General features: G+C 36.2%; 1 protein-coding gene across 1 annotated transcript in view; it reads left to right on the forward strand.

Moving 5' to 3' along the window:
- sema3g (sema domain, immunoglobulin domain (Ig), short basic domain, secreted, (semaphorin) 3G) overlaps positions 1-23239 on the forward strand; it is a 74158-nt gene that overhangs the window by 38614 nt on the left and 12305 nt on the right. The window contains exons 4-7 of the mRNA XM_015399798.1: positions 2823-2942; positions 16115-16205; positions 21845-21961; positions 22187-22329. Coding sequence (XP_015255284.1) covers positions 2823-2942; positions 16115-16205; positions 21845-21961; positions 22187-22329 — 471 coding nt within the window. The remainder of the gene's footprint in view (positions 1-2822; positions 2943-16114; positions 16206-21844; positions 21962-22186; positions 22330-23239) is intronic.

The raw sequence follows: 23239 nt of genomic DNA on the forward strand, positions 1-23239 counted from the left end.
CTAATTAATTAATTGACAAACAAGTTAAAGTAGCAGTTAATATTAATCCATTTACAATGTAATTCTCAGACACACTGTTATGAAACAAAATAAAAGTCACATTTCTAAATATAGTATATGGTTAAATAGAATCCCTTCAGTTTGGTTAGAGATCGACCTTGAATTAAACCCTAAAATTGGTGAATGAGGTGACATCTTCCATATCATTATTGTCTCCACTGGATTTTTGTATGTTGAGGGGCTCTGTGATTGGCCAACATGTTTTTTTAGAGTGGAGTGATACCATTAGAGGTTTGCTGTCACGAAAAACAAAAAAATGAAGCAAATGATTTACATGCATTTAAACAAGAGAGAATTATGTAGACATTTGGTTTTGCTGATAATGTGCTACCATTGAGATAGTTTATATGTATACTGGAATCAATAGTGTAGAAATTAGTGTTCTGCTGAATCCTAAATGGGTGGATAATTTTGCACGACATCAACACCTCTTTATTTGTTGATAAATCATGTTGAAGCAGAGGTCTTCAGTGTCGGGGTGGAGGTACTATGCTTGGAAATAAACCAAGCATAGTAACACCTATATTATTCCTCAAACTAGAAGAGAAATAAGAATTTAGTGTTCTACTTTTACTCTGGAGCATATAAGTTATTCTTGAGTTATTTTGTTGTATACTTTAAAATGGAAATTTGTTCTAAAATCCAGGTTACATCATCAGCATCTCAACCCATCAACTGATGTTAATACGTTTGTCACCAGCATTAAACTGGCTTTAAAGATGTGGGCAGTACAACTCAATCTTGTCAACAGTGGGTGGTGAGGTTGCTCGAGGACCCAGATGCAGAGACGAGTGAAGCAGAGATGAGTTCTGAGAGGTTTAATTGCAGACCCAAGGTACTGTAGCAGAGGCAGAAATCCAAAAATCCAACTTAAAATATAAAACAAACCAAAACCATGGAGACATCAAGGGGAAAAACGAGCCTGAGGAGCCACGGGCAGATGAGCTGAGTAGATGAGTACAGCATAGAGAAGGAACCAGCACTGAGTGACTGCAGAAGTGGAGTATTTAAGGAGAACAAAACAAAGGATGGACTAACGAGCTGAATGAGGGGCAGGTGTGGGTGGAACTGGCAAGAGGGAATCCAAGGGGAAAGATATCACAAGGGGGCAACAGAGAGTAACTAAAGAATGCTAGAATATTATGGAAAATAAAAACAAAACAACTGATAACAGAAAACTCAGAGTCACAACAAATGAGAACCATAACAAATCTATTCTCACAAACACAAGTCTATTTTAATTAGCATTTTTTCCTATGATATGTCAGAATTTCCTATTCTAATCTAAAAAATATCTATATTTTCTATGACTTTTTTTGATTGGTGTTAAAACAGGTAACATAGGATGACACACCACTTTAATTTAAACTCATCACATTGTAGCATGGGTCATATCTATCTCCAGTATTTCTAAAACTGTTAAGGAAATGACAACAGCAGCTTTCTGAGGGTAACACCACCCACACACAAGGAACACCAGTGGAAACACACAAGGTCAACTCATGCACACATAGAGATGTTCACAGCTAACATTTAGATAATTATAAAGTAAGAAAAGCAGTAATCTCTGGTATATATTACTTACAGTATATATTATCTCATTTATGCTTCCATCCGAGATTAAATTTTCTCATTTTCTTCCATCTGTTTTTTTCTCAGTGTCAAGGAACATCTTCCTAACAAAACATTTCATGATAGTAAATAACCTGTATTACAATTTGTTATTTGTTTACTGTATTAATTATTTTACTTTGATGAAAAAATTAAAAATGTATAATAAAATATTATTGTAATAAGTCATATTTCGAAGTTACTCTTCAAGCACTCAAAATCAATCTGCTTTTACTTCTATTCAATCATTTCTGGTATGAGGAAGACAAATTTATCGTGTTTCTCCTTTAAACTGATTTTTAACCACTGAATTAAGAGTATTTTGGACCACACACAGACAACACATTGTTAACAGTAATTGTGTTAAAAATGAGGTATGAGCTTCTTAACTACAGTTAAAGAAAACCAGCAATTTGATTCTTCTGGGCAGACAAAACTTTGGTCAGTTGCTTTTTTTACAGATAGGATAAATAGAGAGGTCCTGCCCCCACCTCCTCTGAATCCTTGTGAAAATATCATGATACTTGTGTCCTCAGGCACCACATCTGTTGTGTTTGCTCTTCTCTGCTGATTTGTTTTAAGAACATTTCATCTGAGTCCTCTTCCATTTTCTATAACTTATTCTCTTTTAAAGTCGTATCCTCTGCTAACAATATTTTCACATTTAGTCTGCTGTCAGTGGGTCTTATTTTATGTAGAAGGGTCGACATGTTTGCTCTAGCATAAAGATTCGATTTTGTTTCTCAGGTTCTTTTGAAAAGGACCTGGCCGGAGTATTTTCTTTATATATATTAGCCTACCCGCTAAAGATATGAACACTTTTAAGGAAACTTTTACATTAAATCTGCTAAAATGGGAGTCACAGACGTGCAATTAGCAATTTGTTTTCAGCTGCAGGTCTTCTAAAGCGCTATATAATGATGATGAAAATCAAAATTACTATGATTTTGTGTATTTCTGTTCCTTTTTAAACCTTGATGTGTCTGTTCTTTCATCCTTAATCATGGGCACAGGTGTCCTGTTGACATTCAGTACATATTCAGCATATTATTAGGCACCTAAAGGCTTTTTTCATTCAGATCTCTTGATGTCATGCTGACTTTATAGGTATAAAAAAGTTTTAATTAGTCTTTGTGGATTTATTTTTGCAGACGGAGTGTGCCAACTTTGTTCGCCTTCTGCAGCCGTACAATCGTACTCACCTATTGGCTTGTGGTACAGGTGCCTTCATGCCCATGTGTGCCTTTATCTATGTGGGCCACCGAGGAGAGGTAAGCAGGGATGGGAGGGACAGTGTACATCTGTTCTTTGTCTGGATGTAATAAAACTAACAGTTTTGGAACAGCTGGGGGTTTTAACAGGGACTTTTGAGCATGCCTCTGCAGAGAACAGCAATTGCTGTTAAAACAAAACAAGTTCTCTTGTGTGTGTGCTGAGCTGCGCTATGTGACTTTTATAAAAAAAAAAGCTTTAAATGATAATTTAATAGAGAAAAAAACAAAAACTTCAAGGTTTTAATAGATGATAATCACAGTGTCTTGTGACAAAGGATGTAGATTTGCCAAACCACAGAAAAAAAACTAAGAAACTAAAGATTAAATAGGTAGATTAACATCAGGGCTCTTTGGCTTTAACTATATCTCCATATTCTTTAATGGTGTTATATAACTAGCTTAAAGTATGGTTTCAAGATAATATGAGAGTGGAATATGAGGTTGAGTGGAGGGCTAACTGTTTCAAATAGAAGCCATTCTTGTCAATATAGCGATTCCCACTGACTCCATGGCACTGCTGCATAATAGACAGCCTTGTTTAAGTCAATTTTTAAGAGATGATTTTGTTTTGTTCAACTGCTGTACAAACATGTATACAGTGAATATAACAGTGGATATAACATTCAAGAAAATTGTATAATATATATTCAATACATATTCAGCATTCAATTTATATACTATAGCACAAAAACAGCCTTTAGTGGCTGAAAAAAAGAGTGAGAGTTGCATTACAATCAAATTTCTACCTAAAGGCATGTGGCACAAAGGCAAGGCAAATTTATTTGTAACGTACAGTTCAGTAAAAAGACGTTTTAATGTGTTTTACATGAATTAAACAGTAAAATAGAGGGGAAGTAAAAGCAGATTAAAGGCAAGTAAAGAGAAAAACATGGCACAAGCAGGTAGTAAAGCAAATAAAACAATTGGATCACAACCATAAACTAATAACACCTCAGTTAACAGTTTAGGTTCAACAATCAAAGACAGCTCTAAACAAATTGGTTTTTAACTTTGACTTCAAAGAACTCAGGCTTTCAGCACTTTTACAGGCTTCTGGGAGTTTGTTCCAGGTAAGTGGAGCATAGGAACTAAATGCTGCTTCTCCATGTTTGGTTCTAGTTCTGTGTGGACAGAATGGACTGTAACTAGAAGACATGAGAGTTCTGGGAGGTTGATACACTGGCAGCAAATCTTTTATGGATTGAGGTGCTGATCCATTCAGTGGTTCAAAGAATCACTGAAGGATTTTTAAGTCTCTTCTCTGAGCTACAGGGAGCCAGTGGAAGAACTTCAGAACCGGGTTGATGTAGTCTACTTTCTTATAGAGGGCATCAACCCAAAACATCATACACCTTAAAAAAAGGCAAGAAAAAGAAAATAATAATCAGAAATGGTTCTAAATTCACTTAGGATTAAACAGCAAATGATATCACTGGTTCTTTCAAATCAATTTGACTCAAAGCAGATGTCTACAAAAGTTCAAACCCATTAAATTGAAAATTTAAGTTTCGGAACAGCTTAGTCAGCGATAAAAATTGTATTTAACAGAAAATCTATGCAGTAATCTGGCCATGGATGCAGACTAGAGATTACCTTTGGGATGCTAAAAGAAAAAAAAAACATTCTGTGGATCTGAAACCCCTTAATGGAAGAATTGCAGTAAGATCGCTGGTAAGATAGGAGGGTTAAAACGTTTTGGTTAGGAAACCAGATCTTAATCAACTAATTAATTTACAGTATAAACAATTGACAAATTAAAATGCAGAACTTTTACCGAGTATTTCTTTTGTTTTCTATTTTATTTTACAGATATATTATTTTGCAAATAAGATTCTCAAAATGCATTTTCTAATGATCAAGGAGAAACTAATACCATAGTCCTGATGTGGTGGCTTAAAAAACTGCTTTGAAAGAGCAAAATGCAGGTTTTCTTGAACAGCCGAAACCTATATCAATGAATGTTAGTCTAAATCTTTTTAATTTCAGACAGTATAAAGTTTGACTGACATCCCTAATATGAATTGCAATAAATAGCAACTGAGAAGTACAAGTGAAATGTTTTATCCTTGAAAAAACTTGTTTGTAGTGGGGAGTGAGCCACAATACTTTAGAATAGATCAAATATTAGAAGAGAAACGATACCCATGCAAGATGCCAGGCATTCTGAAGAATTACTTGGTGTTATTTAAGTTCCTCTGTAAGGGAAAGCTTTTGGTTATAGTTTCTAAAAGAAATATATTAACCAAGGCAGGCTGGGGTCTGGATACGAATCACATAGGTCTCAACAGACAGCTCTGGCATGAGTTTTACTGTTGGGCTACTCAGCCACAGCACAAGTCTCTCTATACATCTTTTTAATCACTTGCCCACAGTTATTTAAAGGATGAAACCCTATGAATGAAGCTATTAAAGCAAATCTGTCTGTTGCTGTTTCAAGGCAGTTTTTCTAGATTTGTTTCCCCCTGCAAAGGCCCAGCAGGAGGTGAAGGTCAAAATCCGGATATGAAGAATGGCTAGCTGATATTGGCAGAGCTGTTTAAGAGAAATGAGGGCAATGTCAAAATGCCAACCATTGAAATAGCGCATGCATTGATTTGTGAGCATCTATAAAAGAAACTCAGTGTGGTAAAACATTTTCCCCTTTTTCTTAAGTATTTAGGTGGTCATCCCTGTGTAGTTTTTCATTGTGGTGCAGTTTTCTCCTCTCTTTACAATCTGTCAATTTACTCTGGGTTTTACTCTGAGGACTTTAAGGCACCGCAGAAGAAAAAAGCTGCAACAAAAAAAAAACAAGTAAGCTGGATTCCTGCAAAACTAGTGGGGCTTTAGATATAAAATGGTTTTATAAAAGGCTGGCCATTTGTTTGGAACTGTCAGATGTTCCTACAATTAACATTTGCAGCAAGCAAGCAAGAAAATAACTGTAATTGAAACCCAAGTTTTATTAAATATTTTTGGATGTACTTTGTGTAGATTTTTACTTTGAAATGTCAGCATGTAAAGCATGCTGCATATGTATTTATAAAAATAGATTTCTCTTATATTTTGTCACACTGCAACTATGTCAAGGAATTATTGGTATTTCAAGTTTTTTGTAATTTAAAAAAAAAAGAAAATCAAAATTTGTTTTTTTCCCAGGGTAATATGCATTGTTAATTTTCTGCCACACATTGTGTTTTGCAAAAAGTAAAATTTTCATCTCATCTGACAGAGCGTTCTCTTCCATGTTTCTTATGTTCCATGTAATGATTTCGGCAGACCTTAAAAGGTAGGCCTACATGCTTTTTACATTGTGCCATTCTTGTTTTCTCTCCTCCGTTATTTTCCCATGGGCCTCTTGGCTGCTTACTCTGATAAACTCTTTCCTCACACGACTTGCTAGATAAGATTGTTCCATGTTCCTTGTGAGGCTCGGATTACTATTTCTAAGGAAGCAGTGCTCCAAATGTCTCCAAACCTTGTTTGCTGTGTTCTGCGGTCTTCATGATGCTGTTTGTTGGGGATTATTTTCTTTGCCATACCTTCATAGAACAGCAATGCAACTAATTAAGCCCTGAACACACTGAATCAGATTTTGTGTCCGATCTGACAAAAGCTTTGTACGGGAATGTGCCTTTTGGCGCTTATTGAAAATTAATGGAGTTGAATACAAACTGCAAGGGGTCTTGTGAAGCTCTGACTGAAATTGACCCCACGTCTCTTTTAGTTGGAGCTACAATTCAGCTGCAATTTCATGGGTCTGACAGGAAAAGTCGTCCACTTTGCGGGAAAATACAAAATAAACAGCCAGTTTTGGAGTCGTGCAACAAATATTCAGAATATAGCATACAGGGAAGATTGTCAAGGTAACCTATAATAGTGAGTTCAGGAGGACAGACAAAGGGTAAAGCAAAATACTGATCTTCAGCATGATCAAAAAATGAGGGGCAGAGAGTTAAGGTAGGTGCAGCCTATCACTCTACCCTCTTAAAAAAAAAAAAAACGAAAATAAAATTGGCAAACATTGCAGAAAGCTCTCAGAATAACCTCTGAATGCCTCATCCAGTACCTATATAAACCATGCCATAGCCTTTATTCCTACTTTTTTTCCTTTTCCTTATACAGTATGTAGTTCCTATTACAACTTGAATTTAGGCCAGTTAAAATCCTCTATCTGTTTTGCGCAGCAGTCTGGTCATGAGAGCAGTAGTACCGTAGATCATCACTAGGAGGCGATGTGTAAATGGTCGTAAGGAACCGAGCTTGGGATAGTCGGTCTGAACTCGGCCTGGATTGTTTTTCAGAGGGTTAGTGTAAATGGGGTTATTGTTTCAACCTGTGGGGAACAGAGACAGATATGGAAACAAAACTTGCTCACATCACCCTGTGTAGTCGGAGCCTCTCTACGCACTGCCTTCAGTGTGGCGTGGGAAAAAATTGTATCCAAAATTAAAAAGTGGGATGTTACCGGTGCGACCCGGCCTAAAGTCAAATACTGGTGCAATCAGTTACCGGTTACATTCTACAGAGGCTGATCTCCAATGTTGGGAAAATGTAAAATCATTTTTCTTACATCCACAAGTGTTTACTACTGTGTTTTATTCCTATGTTTGTTTCATAAATGCAGATTTTTTTTTATATATATATACAAAATACAGTATTACAGACTTCTTTAACAACTAAATAGCTCTCAGATTCTCTCTGCGGCTTCTATGTTTACGTGCTGGAATCACCCAGGGATAAGCCAAGGCCTCAGGTAGTCAGAGTCTGTTTGACAGAAGAGCACTAAAGGGAGCCTGTCAATTTACTGAAACAATCGTTTACTGCTGGATAGCACACAACTGCCTGTTTTTGTGACCTCTCCCAGGAAATGAGCCTCCAAGGCTCTGGGTGGGATGACCTTTGACCTACTAGGTGTTTCATCTCGGTTAGGGGCCGATGCACCTATTTACTTTCTATTGCTCTCACACCAGCCCACCGGCGCAACCAACGTTGATGTAATGTCTGTCTGTAATGTCTCACAGAAGTTTCATATAAAAGTTGATAAAACTTTCAGGAATTTGATCATTTGAAAGCAGCTGGTCTGAAACAGGCTTTTCTTCAGACAATTTAGTCACAGAAGAGAAACAGAATTTGCTTTCAGAAAACACTGAGGGCCCATGCTGTGGGCCCATGTTTGGAGATCGCTGGTTTATGTGATCTATGTTCACTTTATTGTTGATATTCCTTTTTAGCTAATTCCTACAGTATTTTTAAAGCATAAAACAGAAGGGAGTTTTAGATAACATTCTAGTCCATTAACACAATACACACCCTTGAAATGAATTAGAGTAGTCTTTATGTTTCTTGTAGGTCTTAGAGAATATGTTTCAAATTCACAGAAAGCAGGATTTAATTTATCCAGTCATAAATTATTATATATAATAGTATCCTAATTTACAAAGGGGATTTTGTAAAACCAATGTTCAATACATAACGATCATATGGTTTTGATCGATGCCTATGAGTGCCTTTCTCTTTGCCACTTTCTCACAATCCCACACTTATAGACAGACATAGGCTGGAGTCCCTACCATGAGTGACATTACTGCCTGTTGAGAGTCACAGACACAAATAAACCTCCACCACACAGTGACGACATGAGGAGGACGAGACCCCCACGCACATACACAAACAGCCAGTCAAACAAAACAAATGGCACCGAACTGAGCACATAAATATGCAGAGATGCTGACAGAAACATACACAAACATGACGAGAGACATGGAGTTTAGAACGTAAATAAAAAGAAATGAGCTGTGTGACAAACCACACGAAGAAGAACAAAGGGGTTGAGTTTTGCAACAAACAATTGCTGTCAGAACTTTGGATATTCAAATGTTTACATGTTCAGGATTCCTAAAATGGGGCTTGATACTGTATTCCCCTGTTAGCAGCTTTGTCTAAACTGGATAAAAAAAAAAAAAACATACATGTAGAAAAAGAGGAGAGCTCTCACCCTGAAATGTATCTTAAACATTTGTAAAGCAGCCTAAAGGCTACTTAAAGTGATGCCTACAGGGCTACATAAAGAACCATCCCTCCATAGAGGTGCCCCCCCTCTTTACTGCCCCAGTCTTTCTCATCAACCTTAAACTAACCTGGTACCTTTCCACGTACCAGGGCAAATTTGCTCTACAAAAGAGGTATATCAACTCCATATCCTATTTGCATGAAAATCAGACCTTATCTTGCATGAAAGCAGATCACATTAATGTAAAGATAAACTTTATTTCTATGGTCTTCAACCATTTTGGTTATTTTTTAAGTTAGTGTGGGGCAGACCAAGGTAAGCAGTGCCTATTACTATCCAATCTCTTGAGATAGCCCTGAGAGGTCAAAAGAGAGGGATGCTGATCAGTCTGGAATAGTCTCCATAGGCCATGGCTTACCAAACTTCCAGGTCAGCCTCTGTTTGCTTTGCCCATGTCTTCTTTAATGCAAACTATAAACTGTCCAGTCTGCAGGTTACTGCCACCAAAATGTGCAGACATTTGTAAAAACAGTAAAAACTACTGTAGTCCATGTTAGTGGACTGTTTTATTTAGTTGATGGTTGCCACCTTTGTTCCCTAACTGGTATCATTAAAATAAGAAGAAATTGCTAAAAAAATGAATTATATATATATATATATATATATATATATATATATATGAAAACAAGTTTTCATATATATATATCCATGCCTCTCGCCCATTCACTGCTGGAGATAGGCACCAGCACTCCTCGCGACCCCAATTGGGACAAGCGTGTCAGATAATGGACTGATGGATATATATATATATATATATATATATATATATATATATATATATATATATATACCTATGAACTGGAGAGGGGACAGCTTTCAACTGAGCTTCATACATAATAAATGTTTTTGCCGTTTCCTTTAATTTCTCATTTTCTGCCAGATGTTATAAATTTAAATGCTTTATAAATGTTTTCATTTGAAATGTTTTCAATTGGTGTTTCAACGGGTGGAAACACCAATTGTTAAATATGGAAGTTATGTCCCCCTGAAGGCAGCTGCGCCTCAGAACTTCCCTACTGGTTCTTTACCTGGTAGGTAAAGAACTCAAACTGGGTAAAACCATATAAAAAAAGGAAACCCTTGCTTAGGGTTGTCACAGCTGTGGGCTCAAAAAACATCAGCGAGTTGATTGAGCAAAGATTGAGCCCGAACAAGGTCATCTCCTCCTTCTTATACCCCATGAATCCATGTTTTGCATCAGGTGGATGCTTAGCTGTCCGTATCAGAAACTGACACGCCATCCATGTCTTGACCTTTATGCATCTTGCCTCTTTACCCCAGGAGTACACATAGCTCTCCTTTATCAGTCCAGCTCCAAGATGTGCCCATATCCTGTGTATTTGTAAATGCACAAAGGCTATCCTGATTAGATGACCTCCGTACACACAGTGTCATCCACCATGTGAAGGAAGGCCCTCCACTCTGTCTAATCTGGCTAACAAAGTAACAATGCACATGATGTATAAAGAATAAACCTAACACTCTATATGATTAATATGATGAAATGCTATAAAGATAAGTAATACAGAAGAGAAACAGAATTTGCTTTCAGAAAACACTGAGGGCCCATGTTGTCCTCGAGGGCCCCTTGGAGGCCGCTGGTTTAAGTGATCTCTGTGCTTAACTGGAGCCATGAAATAAAGTTTTAGCAATGCAAGGTTTAAAAGGGTATATATTTGTTAAAGTAAAATGTAATGAAGCAAGATGAAAGGTTTTTCCTAAAAATGGAAATGATACAGCTATCTGTATGTTCCTGTTCTGACTTGTCTCGATAGTGTTGCAGTGGGGGTCCACAGTATTGTGTTGTATTATGCTTGGCAAAGATGAGCACAAAGAGGTCTGGATGTTTCCTTCTCTGTATCACAGAACTTGTGTGTATTTGTTTTGACAGAGTTTAGCCCGAGTGACTCTGACAGTCTAATGAGCTGCTTTAGTCCCGCCAAACATGATGAGAAAACATATTCAGACATAGATATTCACACACTGCATTGCTTAGAAAAATGGACTCTTGCTCGTCTGGGATGCACAAATGAGCAAAGTAAAAACATACAGAGATCATAGAACAGCTGACATTCAAGAAGCTTGTAATGAGAAATGCAGATGGAGAGAAAACCTCTATTATAAGAGCCATTTTGGTATTTTAAAAAAAGAATAGAATGACTGCATCTCAAATCTTTCCACATTTTATCACTGATCATTTTTTTTCTTTGATTTCCTGTGACAGACCAACAAAGTTAGAAATAATTATTTAAAAAAATGTGTAATACATGGTTTCTAAATATAAAGCTAATGAAGATCTGAAAGGTGTGTTTTAATGTGTTTGTGTTTTGGTGTAGATTTCTACCAGCATTTTATATGTCCAGTTTTAATAATAGTAAGATATTAATAATAATATCGTATTACTATTTTTCTTTCTTTTTTTTGCCATGTACAACTTACTCTTTTTAAATGTAGTTTAGATGTTTAATATTTAATGAATGTTTTCATGAACACCACCCCTTCGAAGCTTGCTTTAATGTTTAGATTTATATGTGAAGTACAGTTCGGGCATTAAAAAAAACATACTAATAAAAAATAAATTTATTTTGATCTAAACCATTACTTTTTAGCTCTTGCAGAGAATTCAGTGTCCCGATTGAAGTTCCTCCTCCACCCCGTCTCTTCTGCATCTTCATAAACATTTTCCAACTAAATTAATTGCTATTTTCCACCACTGGCTGCTTTCATGGTTCAGAGGTGTATTTTTTTTTTTAGAATTCTTAGTTCATGGTAATTTTTCAGCAGTTATAGCATTTGTCTTGTAGGTGAGGAAATTAAATCTAGTCTAATTTGCCAGAATTTATTTATTTATTAATTTATTAATTTATTTATTTCCTTCCTTCTTCCTTTAATTAAAATTTTAATTTAAACTGTCGAAGCCATATGTAATTTATCTGTTTCTTGAAAATAATGCACCTCTTTGTGTCAAAGAAAGACACTGATGTTTATGAGTGAAATTGGAAAATATATGAAAAATCTCAAAGGGTATTAAATCTCTTAAAAAGTACAACAGGAAATTAATAATTGTGTGCTAGTGTTTCACCATTCCGAGTGATGGTGAACCATGTATGTTCACCTGTAAAAGTAATTCAAACCTCTTGACGTACATTTAAAAGCGGATATGTGGCTCAAAGGAACACGTTTAATGTCCTGAATGTGCCAGCAAATACGTCTGCCCTGAAGCAACTGGATTTAAAATAATAATCAAAAGTTTGGACACGAATGAAAGAGGACCTGTTCAAACTTTTCACTGGTTCTGTATTCGTGTTCCTCGACACACTTGCTGTTGTTTCACTAATGAGTGTGTGTTGATGGACTTTTAAAACTTTTTTGATGCGTGAGTTGTTCGCCATTTGTGAGAAGTTTTTTTAAGCAGCTGACTTGAATGTCATCATCTCCCCTGTGATCTCTGCTCAGCAAAGGACTCGCCCACCATGTAACAATACTCCATTGTTTGTTAGAGGAACATGGACTGTGAAACAGAGTTCAGGGCCAGGACACTTTAATTTGTCACATGGGTTTGTATCAAAGTCAAGGTTTTATAGTTGGTCCTGTCGCCTCTCATACCCACTTTTATTCTGGAAGTAATATCCGTGTTTGATCGTGCCGAAAACTTTCTGTCACAGACAGCCTGGTACTCTGTTGGCATTGAAATGAAAAAAAGAAAAACTGAAAACAAAAGGCTTTTTATTCAGTCTGACCCGTTCCTGACCTAAAAGTCGCTCTTTCTGAGGATTGGGACAGAAATCATTAAGTCAGTTTGACCAACCAGTGAGTTAAGTTAAAAAGGAACCCCCTCCAGTATTTTATTAACTTTGGAGTCTGAACAAAAGATGTAAGCAAAGATTTATTTCCATTGACAAACCCTGTTCAGCATAAAGAAGTTATGTTGGTATTTACTAATGAGGTGCATTGGGAAAGCAGCGCCTGACATGCGAGGCATATTGGATTTTGCACCTGGCCCTGGTGTAGAGATTTTATTTTCTGACTACTTTATTAAGCACTGAAACGCTACATAATTCACTGCAAATAGAACCATGATTTACACATTTAAAATGAAAACCCCCAGTCAATGATTTATATCTGCTTTATGTTGAGGCATTTTATAAAAAGAGGAAGAAATGTTTAAAAAAAGCTGCATTTCAATGTGTTTGGAATGCAGGAATAAAAAATTTTTCACCTTGTAATTTCATAACTCAGTGAAATCATAAACTACTGCTTTGCTCTTTGTGCTTCATCCTTCATTTATTAACAAGCAAAGCTTTTGTAGCAAGGATGACATTTTCCAAATTTTTCCAGCATTTTACTTGAGTGAAGAGATGTATAACTTAAGCGGCACCAACATTTCTTAGGGTCCAGGTCATTAATATTCTTCAAATGCAGCATTTGAACTGTTCTTTTCCAGTTTAGATCCCACATTTCTTATATTCAAATTTGAAGGCAAGAAAAAGGGTCTTTCATCTACTTAAAATGTCTTTGTTTAGCCAGCAGTAACAGTAAAGCTGTTTAAATTATTTGGTTTCTTGATGAAGAGTTTATTCTTAACTGTCCTAACTGCAGTGAATAAATCTTTATCAATGGTGATACTGATACCATCCCAGAAGCCTAAAGTTGCCCTTTCTAATCAGTTCTAAGCTTTAAACATCAGAAGTACAGTAACAGTTGGAAAAATTAAACTGGTTACTTTAAAGCAGAGGTCACGGATTAGCAGACCGGGGTCCGGATCTCAACCCACCTGCTGGTTAATCCGGGCCCAACCTGATTTAAAACATTTATAATTACCGCATGTTGTCTGGCGACAGTGTCTAACTTCACTTGTATCTCTTCTCCTGTTAATATGGTAAATCCCTCTGGAGCGTCCGGGATCAGGCTACACGTGATACAATTTAGCCAATGAGCTGCTCAAAGATGACCCTGCACATTTAGAGTATGTTTGGCTCAACCTACTGCTGTGAAGCAGGATTCCCCACCATGAACATAATCACAAATAAATATTGATCCAGGCTCAAAAATGAGCACCTTGATATGTGGTTGAGAATTGCCTTGTTGCCAATCAAATCCAGTTCTAAAAACCTTGCAGGGCAACCTAAAGCCCAGTTTAGGTGTTTTATAAAACATGTGAATAAGGAAATTGCCTATATACCAAACTGAACAATTGTTGTTCTCTACTTCAAAAAACGCACTAGATTTTAAAATGGAAAAATTTTGCCTTTTTCTTTTATTTAAAAAGTCAATGTATAAAAAGGATGCATAAAAACCTCATTTTATTTCAGTGTTAAATTTAACAGATTATATTTAAAAATGTCTCAGGTCCTTTACTGGATGTTGATTTTCTTAATTCAGACCCCGCTGATTTTTAATTGGTTACCCCTGCTTTAAAGTAATCCAACCCACCAAAACGTTTCTGTTGCTGAGCTTTTCAAAGGAAATGCTAAAACACCAGAGTCACTGCTCACTGTGACTGATAAACAGCAATTACAGAGAAAAGAAGATTGACCATTCCAAGGATGTTCAAGCTAATATAATTGGCAGCTGCGCACATGGACGAGTAAAATGCCTTCCAGAGAAAACATTAATGGTAGGACAAGATAAATATTGAGCCATATGGTCACAGTAAAAAGGAAAATGTTTGGGGAACAACATGAGGCTTTCAAACTTAAGAAAACTGAAGCAACTGTCCAGCACGAGGGTGATAGGGTCATTCTGAGAATCTCAAGAAGGAGGAAAATATACCTTAACCTAAACACAAATCAACAAGTTTCTCAACCCTGGACACCATAAAATCCATTTCAAAATTTTTTATTCATGGTTGAAAATTGTTTTGTGCCAGTAAACTAACAAACCTAAATCAGCTCTACCATTTCTGCCAATTAGTCATTATATATCCAGCTACTGTTATGCAATATGTTAATAGCTACAAAAGGATGGTTGAATTTCAAACATACTAATAAAACATTGATGTGGGTGAACTAATTTAGCTTATTTAAGTACATTCAATAAACCCAGTATGATTTAAGTTCGACAGGGTTTCTTAAATATTTGAACAGAGCAGGTAATCAGCTTCATGCTCGTTTGCTCTGTTATAACAGGCAACAGGCGTTAAATGGCCAGCTGTTAAGGTCTGTTTCTCTGTGGTAATTTGATCTGTTTCTGGTGGGCTGCTTTTATTATTTCCGAACAAGGGGGCTGTTGATCTGCTCAGCTTTAGAATCTCCCCTGAAGTTTAATCATTCCTGCTGATTAATTTAACTTTGGCAGAGTTAAAAAGGTCAGATTTAAGGTATATAGTAGCACAGTCTTTAGTTTTTTAAAAGAAGAACTAAACATCTGTTGAAAAACTATTGTTAATGAAAACTTGGAGAGTTCTTTATGGTGGAGTATATATATATATAGTCTCTAAAAATCTCTTTTTATGTTGTTGCTCTTCAAAACACAGTTTTAGTCTCTCCACAGTGTCAATATAATCTACCAGTATTTTTTATAAAGTCCAACATTTAACAGTAGATTTTTATTTGATAATATGTTTTCATTTATTACCCTGCCGGCCCCTCTTCCTCCAGGTCTCCCAGGATTGATCTGCACTGGGAGCTGAGTGGGAAACTTGTCTGAACTCTGGCAGCTGCACTAATCCTAAATTTCCTCTTATCTCAGACAGCTCCTTCGTTCTCAGACAGGCAAGAGTTCGATGAGAGGACGAATAAATTAACAAAACCGTATAAAACTACAAGAAATGCCAAGTTGCTCTTATTTGAACAATGAGACAAAGAAGGATTAGTCTTGCCTTCTCGTCTTATAGGTTTGGGTTTGGCTCCCCTGTGGCTGAAATAACATAATCAGTTTCAGGCCGTCCAATGGACTGACCTCGTCGCTAGACTGGAAATAAAAAGGTTTTACAAATTAAGGAACCGGTGAAGAATATATGATTCAGTTAATATTTCTCGTCAGTAATCTGAATCACATTAGTCTAAATTTCTGGTGTTTTTGAGGCTGTGATAAATATCAGCATTACAATGTCCTCCTCTAGGCTGACCTGCTTTACTTAATTTAAACACTTGTATTTGTGTCTTTTCCTCCCCAGCATGTCTTCACCATGAACCCCTTGAATGTGGAGAGTGGACGAGGGAAGGTTCCACATGACCCCAGCTTCCCATTTGCAAGCACGTTTAGCGGTATGTCACAGCTCATTTTATCATATGTATTTCCCAGCTTAGCATCTAGGGGTAAAATAAATGCATTTTCAGCAGGTACCAAAGCACATAAAATCAGCAACACAGCTCTTTCATCCTCTTGTGTGGTTTTCTGTGCGTTTACGGTTATAACGAAACTGTTAGAAAATAGATACTTATAATTGTTGTTCATCTGTCCTGCCTTTGATTTGTCTCAGAGGTTGGTCATCATAATCTGTGGATGTAAAGATCCCTGGGTTTTTCTATTCGTTAAAACACCAAAGGGGTCAGTAACATATAAAGGTTCTGGATTATTATCCTTTACTGTGGATTATTGAGAGGAATCTGTTGAGTATTTTACCAGTTTATTTTACTAGAATAGAAGCACCCTAAAGAACTCATCATCAGTTATTGGAAAAGAATATAGACGTAGAAAGACTAGATCTGTTCTGGTATTTCAGCTGTACTTATTTAAGCTTTGTTTGACTTTTGATTGTAAAAGAGCAATTTTTAAAAGATTAAGCTTTGACTTAAGTAACAGAACCTAGTTGCAATAGAGAACATGGGCATGAAACATAAGTTTATATATATTTACATTTAACGTTGAGAAGAGTTTGACATGTGGAAGATTACAATATGGGCTTAGTTGCTGAAGGATCAAAAAGGGGCGCTGCATGGACAAAAAACAACAACATGTTAACAGTAAAAGGCCATGTTGCGACAGACTTTCAAAGATTGTCACACTGAAAAAAAAACAATGCAAACGCTTTTGACATTTACTTAATCATTATTAGTTACTTTAACACAAGTGTTTTATGTCCTACCCTGCTAACATGAAACAATTGTGTTAAAGTCACTAAATATGAATGACTAAAAGTGCCAAAAACGGATGCATTATTATTTTCAGTGCAGTGCAAAAGTTTAGAATTGCAAACAAGGTCTATTGGGCCTCTTTACACGAGCTACAGTAATTGTGAGTGTCACTAGTGTTTGATAGTGGTCACAAGAAAAGATAAAATTCTAAGCCATTAAATTGAAGGTAATAATAAAATTGTTTACTTAAAAAAAACTAAATGATAATTATGAATATTATTTACAGTACAATTCACAACTAGTTCTTAAAGTTGAAAGTAAGAAGGATCAAATCTAAAGTGTTAAACTTTAGTTATAAAACTTGGAAAGCACCTTTTAAACAGTTAATTCCTGAAACTCTTTCTAAGTTTTTTATCTACAGTATCGTGTTGCAACATTCCATATTAATCTCCTTGTGGCCGAGTAGAGCTGCCTTACTGATTTTAATTGCCTATTTCATTAGGGAATTTTTGAGCTCATAAAATTTCCTTTTCAAATCAAATGAAATGATTTATATTTTAAATATGCCACATCATTAAATGTCACTAGAGTTCTCTTGGTGTACCTCTTAGCTCTACAGAACTTCCTTCATTGTATGTTAACAAGACGAAACCCTGTTAAAAGCAGCTAAAGAAACTGTGTCTTTTAAAAGCACAAAAATACATCTTGGACCTGTCCTCACTAGAATAAACATTTTGGGGTGTTTCTCTTGAAATGTCATTAAGTATTTATTGCACCTTGTGAAGGAACGGTGATTTATGCCAGTGACAGATGATCCTAGGATCTCTTTAGGGTGGAGGCCTGTATGGTGTGTGAGTCTGTGCCATGTGTGCACATGCATACATCTGCACAGCTGGGTGATTCCAGCACCAAAAGTCATCCCACATCATTTGTGTTTGGCAGTAAAGTTTTCAAACCAGAGCCAAATATTTAGCAGTTTGAACCCCAGCTATCATATACAGTGGCCACAGGGGCACACGGCTGTTCAAGTTAACTGCAGAAACAGTGAGAGATTTAGGGAGAGCCAGAAACATTTGACAGTGTGGCTGTAAATGCAGCAAGAAGACTGTTATGTGAGTAAGTCATGTTTCCTTTACACAGTGGAAGACTAAAAAATTGAAGCAGATTTATTGTCCTCTTGGCAAAATTGTCCTAATTAAAATAAGTTTCTTCTTGATTTGTTTTTCTTTTTTTGTAGAAGATAATTTATTTTAAATATAACATCAATGATCAGTTTTGCAATAACTGAAATAGTTTACAGTGCTACTGAGGGTTACTGTTTATCTTTGTAAAAGACAAATCAGCACACCAGAAGGAAAAGAAATATATAAATCTCTTTTATATTATTAGATTAAATTTTAATTTCAGAGAGCATGTTCAGTAGGCAAAACCTTAAAAGGGTCAGAAAATGATTTTATAGGGTATTTGGTGCTGGTCCTTAAGGTCTCTGAATAGGGTGTGTAACATTGGTTGGGCTGAAAATGGCATATTTGCTGTTCTATGAGGCCTAATGCAAGCCTGGTTAAAAGCCCTAGAATGAAATGACAGGTTTTCTTCCTTTTATGGTATGCTCATGAATATTTAGATGAGCTGCGCACAGATTGGTTAGATATGCTAGCATTGCTGTTAATAGCTTAGCGACATAATCATACTTAAAGCTTGCGGTTGTGATGGCCTTTACAGTCGGAACAGCCGCTCGTTTCAGTAGAAGTTTAGCAAATCCTGCTTTTTTATGTCCAAGGTTTAAAAAGCTGTCTTCAGTAAAATGCTTAGAGCAAATGAACAGCTGAGCATCAAAGTTCAGAAGGGATCTTCTGATTGACAAAAATAATCCATGCCTGTCTTCAGATCCTTGGGAAGAATTTCCCCTTCCTCCATGCAGTCTGGAACACTGCATTTACACCTGTGGTTCTGGCTCATTTTCAATAGAGAAACTGCCTGCTTTGTAAATCTTGTAGAAGTACAGTAAAGCCAACTGTAGGCTAAACAGCTAAACTGGTGTCTTACATCTTCCTCTATTCATGTTCTTGGGCCAGTGAACTACTGGGCTGGTCTGTATGTCAATTTCGGGGAGTGACAAAAGTACAGGCCAGAACCAAATAAGGCAACATCCCTGACTTGATGTCAATTTGGTTCTTCGTTTGTTTTCACCCGTTTTATGGAGGAAGTTTAGAATTGTAAGATTTGCAGAGAAAGGAGGTGTCGATGGGGTTTGAACTTCTCTGTACGTCACTTTCACCCACTGAACTATCGTTATTCATCTATGACAATGTAAACTCGGTTTTGCACTCTATGATCCCTTTAAACTGTATTTTGCCTTTTTATCTAAGAAAATTTTTTCTACTATTGTTTTACTAGTTGCTTTTCCTGACTTTTATGTTTTGTTTGATGTTGTTTGGTTTTTATTTTCACTTTGCAACATTTTTGTTGCCCTATAGCTTGTGAAAGGGCTTCATAAGTAAATGTTTGTCTTGAAGGATGAATAATACTGATAATGAAACTATTAAACTATGTGGAAGTAATTTGCATCACTTACCAGCTGATATATTTCTTCATGTTTTCTTCAAAAACACATTATTAAACTCTCAAATTATGGTAAACACTAATTTTGTGGACCATCTTTTTTGCTTTCTGATGAGATGCCTTCACAGTGCAGAGTTTGGATAGGGCCTTTTTCTTAGTTGTTTTGCAAAGACAGGGTGTGTACTGCTACAAGTCTAGCTGGTGCCAAAGAAAGTCAATGTTTTTTTTTCCACAATATTGTGTAAAAGTAATCTTTGAGCCAGATTAAGTTTCAACAGAATCTGGGAAAGAAAATTAAATCAGCTGGGATTTGAACAAATACAGATCCAGTGAAAAACACAGTGATGACAATTCATTATCTAACTAGTGAGCTTTTTCCAGGCCAGTTTTGGCAGGTCGTTTGGGTGATGACAGGTAATTATTGTAATAAAAAGATCATAGATCAGAGGTAGGGTTGCACATAGACTTCCTTAAATAAGTACCCTCATATCTTAAATCATTAGCATTCAGGCTCAGCAATTAAACATTTTATAAAACCTGCAAAAAAAATGTCAAAAGCGAAAACAAGGTAGCTGTAGAAGCAGCCTAAAGTGGCTAAAGTTACTCAGCGTTCCAAACTTTTATATCAACTCATAAACTTTTATATCAGACTTAAAAAACAAATCCGCAAGGCCAGTCACATTGTTGGAGAGGAGCTGAAATCTCTGACAGAAGTGTCAGAGTGGAGAATGTTGGCAATGATAAAATCCATCCTGGTCGCCATCCATCCTCTTCATGATGTGCTGGTTACCCATAGAAGCGCCTTCAGTCAGAGACTCCTTTCATCACGCTGCACCACAGCCATCAAACTGACAGTCATTTCATTTTATTACTCATTATTTATTTATTTCATCACTTCATTATGCACATGTGCAATAATTGTAATTTGTTACTGAGCAGCATTGTAAATTGTAAATACTTTCAATTATATATACGGTGATCCTTATTTTATTTTATACTTATATCTTATTTGTACTTACAATCCTATTTTTCTCTCCTCTGAAAATGGTTGCGCTGCAAAAAAATAATTTTGCTGCAAGGGACTAATAAAGTAATTCTGATTCTGAGTGTGGAGACCAAAGTCTTGAGTTATGTATTTTTCTTTGTTTTGCTTTTGTCATTAAACTGATGTTTAATGTGTCAATTTATCAGTGAGACGGCAGAACTGTGGAGAAACCGACAGGGAGTTTCAGACCTATCTAACTGGCCCCCTGTTAAAGGGTTTTATAATTAGTCTATTGTGACTAAAGTTCCCAACTAATTTAGCCCAGTCTTCATGAGTGCTTTTGACTAAAAACCTAATTCAAAAACATTAAAATATTGATGAGATTCTTTTATCCTTTGTAATTTCCTCTAATGCTCTGACCAGATTAGTTGCTATGATCTCTCCCTGCAGGTTCATTTCAACACCTGTATGCTATCCTATATTAACGATTCATGCGGTGATGAATCCATGTCTAATATTCACCCCAATTACTTACTGTATCTGTGTTTTACTTTTGTGGGTTTGATTAAACTTAAGTGATATAGCTATCAAAACTTGATTTACTTTCAAAGATTTTCTTTTCACCTGATAAAGTTAGATTACACAATGTTGTGGTCAGATAAAAAATTGCACTAACTACTTAAATGAACAGCTGCGAGGTATTTATATTGAACTTTACCAAAACAAGTTACAGACAATTTGGAACAAACAGAGGAATGTTATATAATCTTGAACTTGAAAGACTCTGGAAGCCTTTCCAAAACATTACTCATCGGAAACAATCTTCTTAGGCGTCAGTCGTATAAACTTTTAGGCCTATCCTTTTATAGCAGGTAGTAGGTGCCTGAATAAATACTTTTGTGTAATATATAGAAAACAAACCAAGTTTAAATTCTGGTTTTAAAATTAAGATAATATTTTTTGCCACCTTAATCCTAAAGAACTTCATAATACATTAACCCATACATTTAACGGTAAGCTACATTGTAGCCATTTGAAGTGTCTTGCTGAAGGACACAACTGAGACCGATTGAAATGAACACACACCAGTTAAATGACAAACTCCTACTACAACTACTGCCCATTATATAACTGCTTCCTACCTGGTTGACTGCATCCGCCACCATGTTCCATCATGTCGATTTGTAATATCCACCATTTCTGTTTTGGTTTTTGTACTCTTTTGGACCTTTTGTCTGTTTAAATGTTTTTTCTTTCTCTCTCCACCTCTGCCTGCCTTCAGGTGGAGAGTTATACACAGGGCTGACAGCGGATTTTCTGGGAAGAGACTCTGTTATTTTCAGAAGCATGGGAGGTCGTACCACCATGAGAACAGAGACTGACCAGAAACTTCTTCATGGTAAAAAGTTTGACTTTACTTTGAAAGCTTGTCTTGACAAAACCGTCTTCTTCCTTTTACAGATAAATAAGACAAATATTTGTACCTTTATTGTCTTAAGCAAGCCTATGGCGCTAAGCTAGAAAGTAGTGATAAAAGTCAGTTATAAATACTAGAACATAAAAAGCCAAAATGACTTTTTCAAATGAGTTATCTTCTTTAAGTTGGGACTGTTTTCTTTTTTAGACCCTCGGTTCATCGCTGCCCACCTCATCCCAGATAATGATGATAGGGATGATGACAAAGTGTATTTCTTCTTTACTGAGTTGGCGTCAGAGCGGGGGGACAGGGAGGAGGCCATCCATACACGAGTTGGACGAGTCTGTGCGGTGAGATATCATAATCGCTTCTTATTTTGAGCCAGTAAATTATTTTATTTCCAGTTTCCTGTATTTGAAGAGTTTCTTGCAAAGAGCGTTACTATATGAAGACTTTTTCTCACAGCAGTTGTTCAAGTTTAACCTCAGAAGAATTAGCAAATGAAACCCTATACAGAGCTACAAGTAGAAAAATTATTAAATATAAGGACAGAGTCCCACAATTTACTTCACTGGTAACATTATAGGATTGGATAATGTGTTCAATGCTTAAGCCTTTTTATTATGACACTTGAAAACTTTGTGTTGAAAGGTCAATTTGTTTTTTAAAGTCTTTAGATTCTTCTAAAAGAATGTGAAGGCGTCTTTATATTCAGAATAAGATATGTTTTCTTCTTCCAAACTAAATGCAGCTGTCAAATTTCCAAACCAGACTCCAAGCCTGTTCCAACATTTTTTCACGCATTGATTTGTCTTATAAAACCATATGTGCCGTGAGAAGCCAACACAAGTCATGTTTTCATGCACATATGCACAAAACTGCAGGGCTGAAGGTTGATATATGGAGCAGAAATACTTTGGGGAAATACTCAGAAGAAAATATTCATAATATCCAAGCTGTCTGGTTCTTTCTTTGTAAACGTCATCTTTCTATATTTATTTTATTTTTTTACAGCACGTTATCATCCAGAATACATTCAAACTTTAAATTAAAGAAGAATTTCAGATTTATTTTTAGGCTACGACACAGTGTAACAAAGTCTGTGAAGTCAGTCTGGTATTTTTTAGCTCTGGATAAGGATGAAAAAAGAAGGTCAACTACAGTACAAATCTTATTTTCTAATTCATTCATTCCTTCCTTCCTTCCTTCCTTCCTTCCTTCCTTCCTTCCTTCCTTCCTTCCTTCCTTCCTTCCTTCCTT

The sequence above is a fragment of the Cyprinodon variegatus genome, unplaced genomic scaffold (genome assembly GCF_000732505.1).
Source record: "Cyprinodon variegatus isolate N-32 unplaced genomic scaffold, C_variegatus-1.0 Scaffold1047, whole genome shotgun sequence".
Taxonomy (NCBI): domain Eukaryota; kingdom Metazoa; phylum Chordata; class Actinopteri; order Cyprinodontiformes; family Cyprinodontidae; genus Cyprinodon; species Cyprinodon variegatus.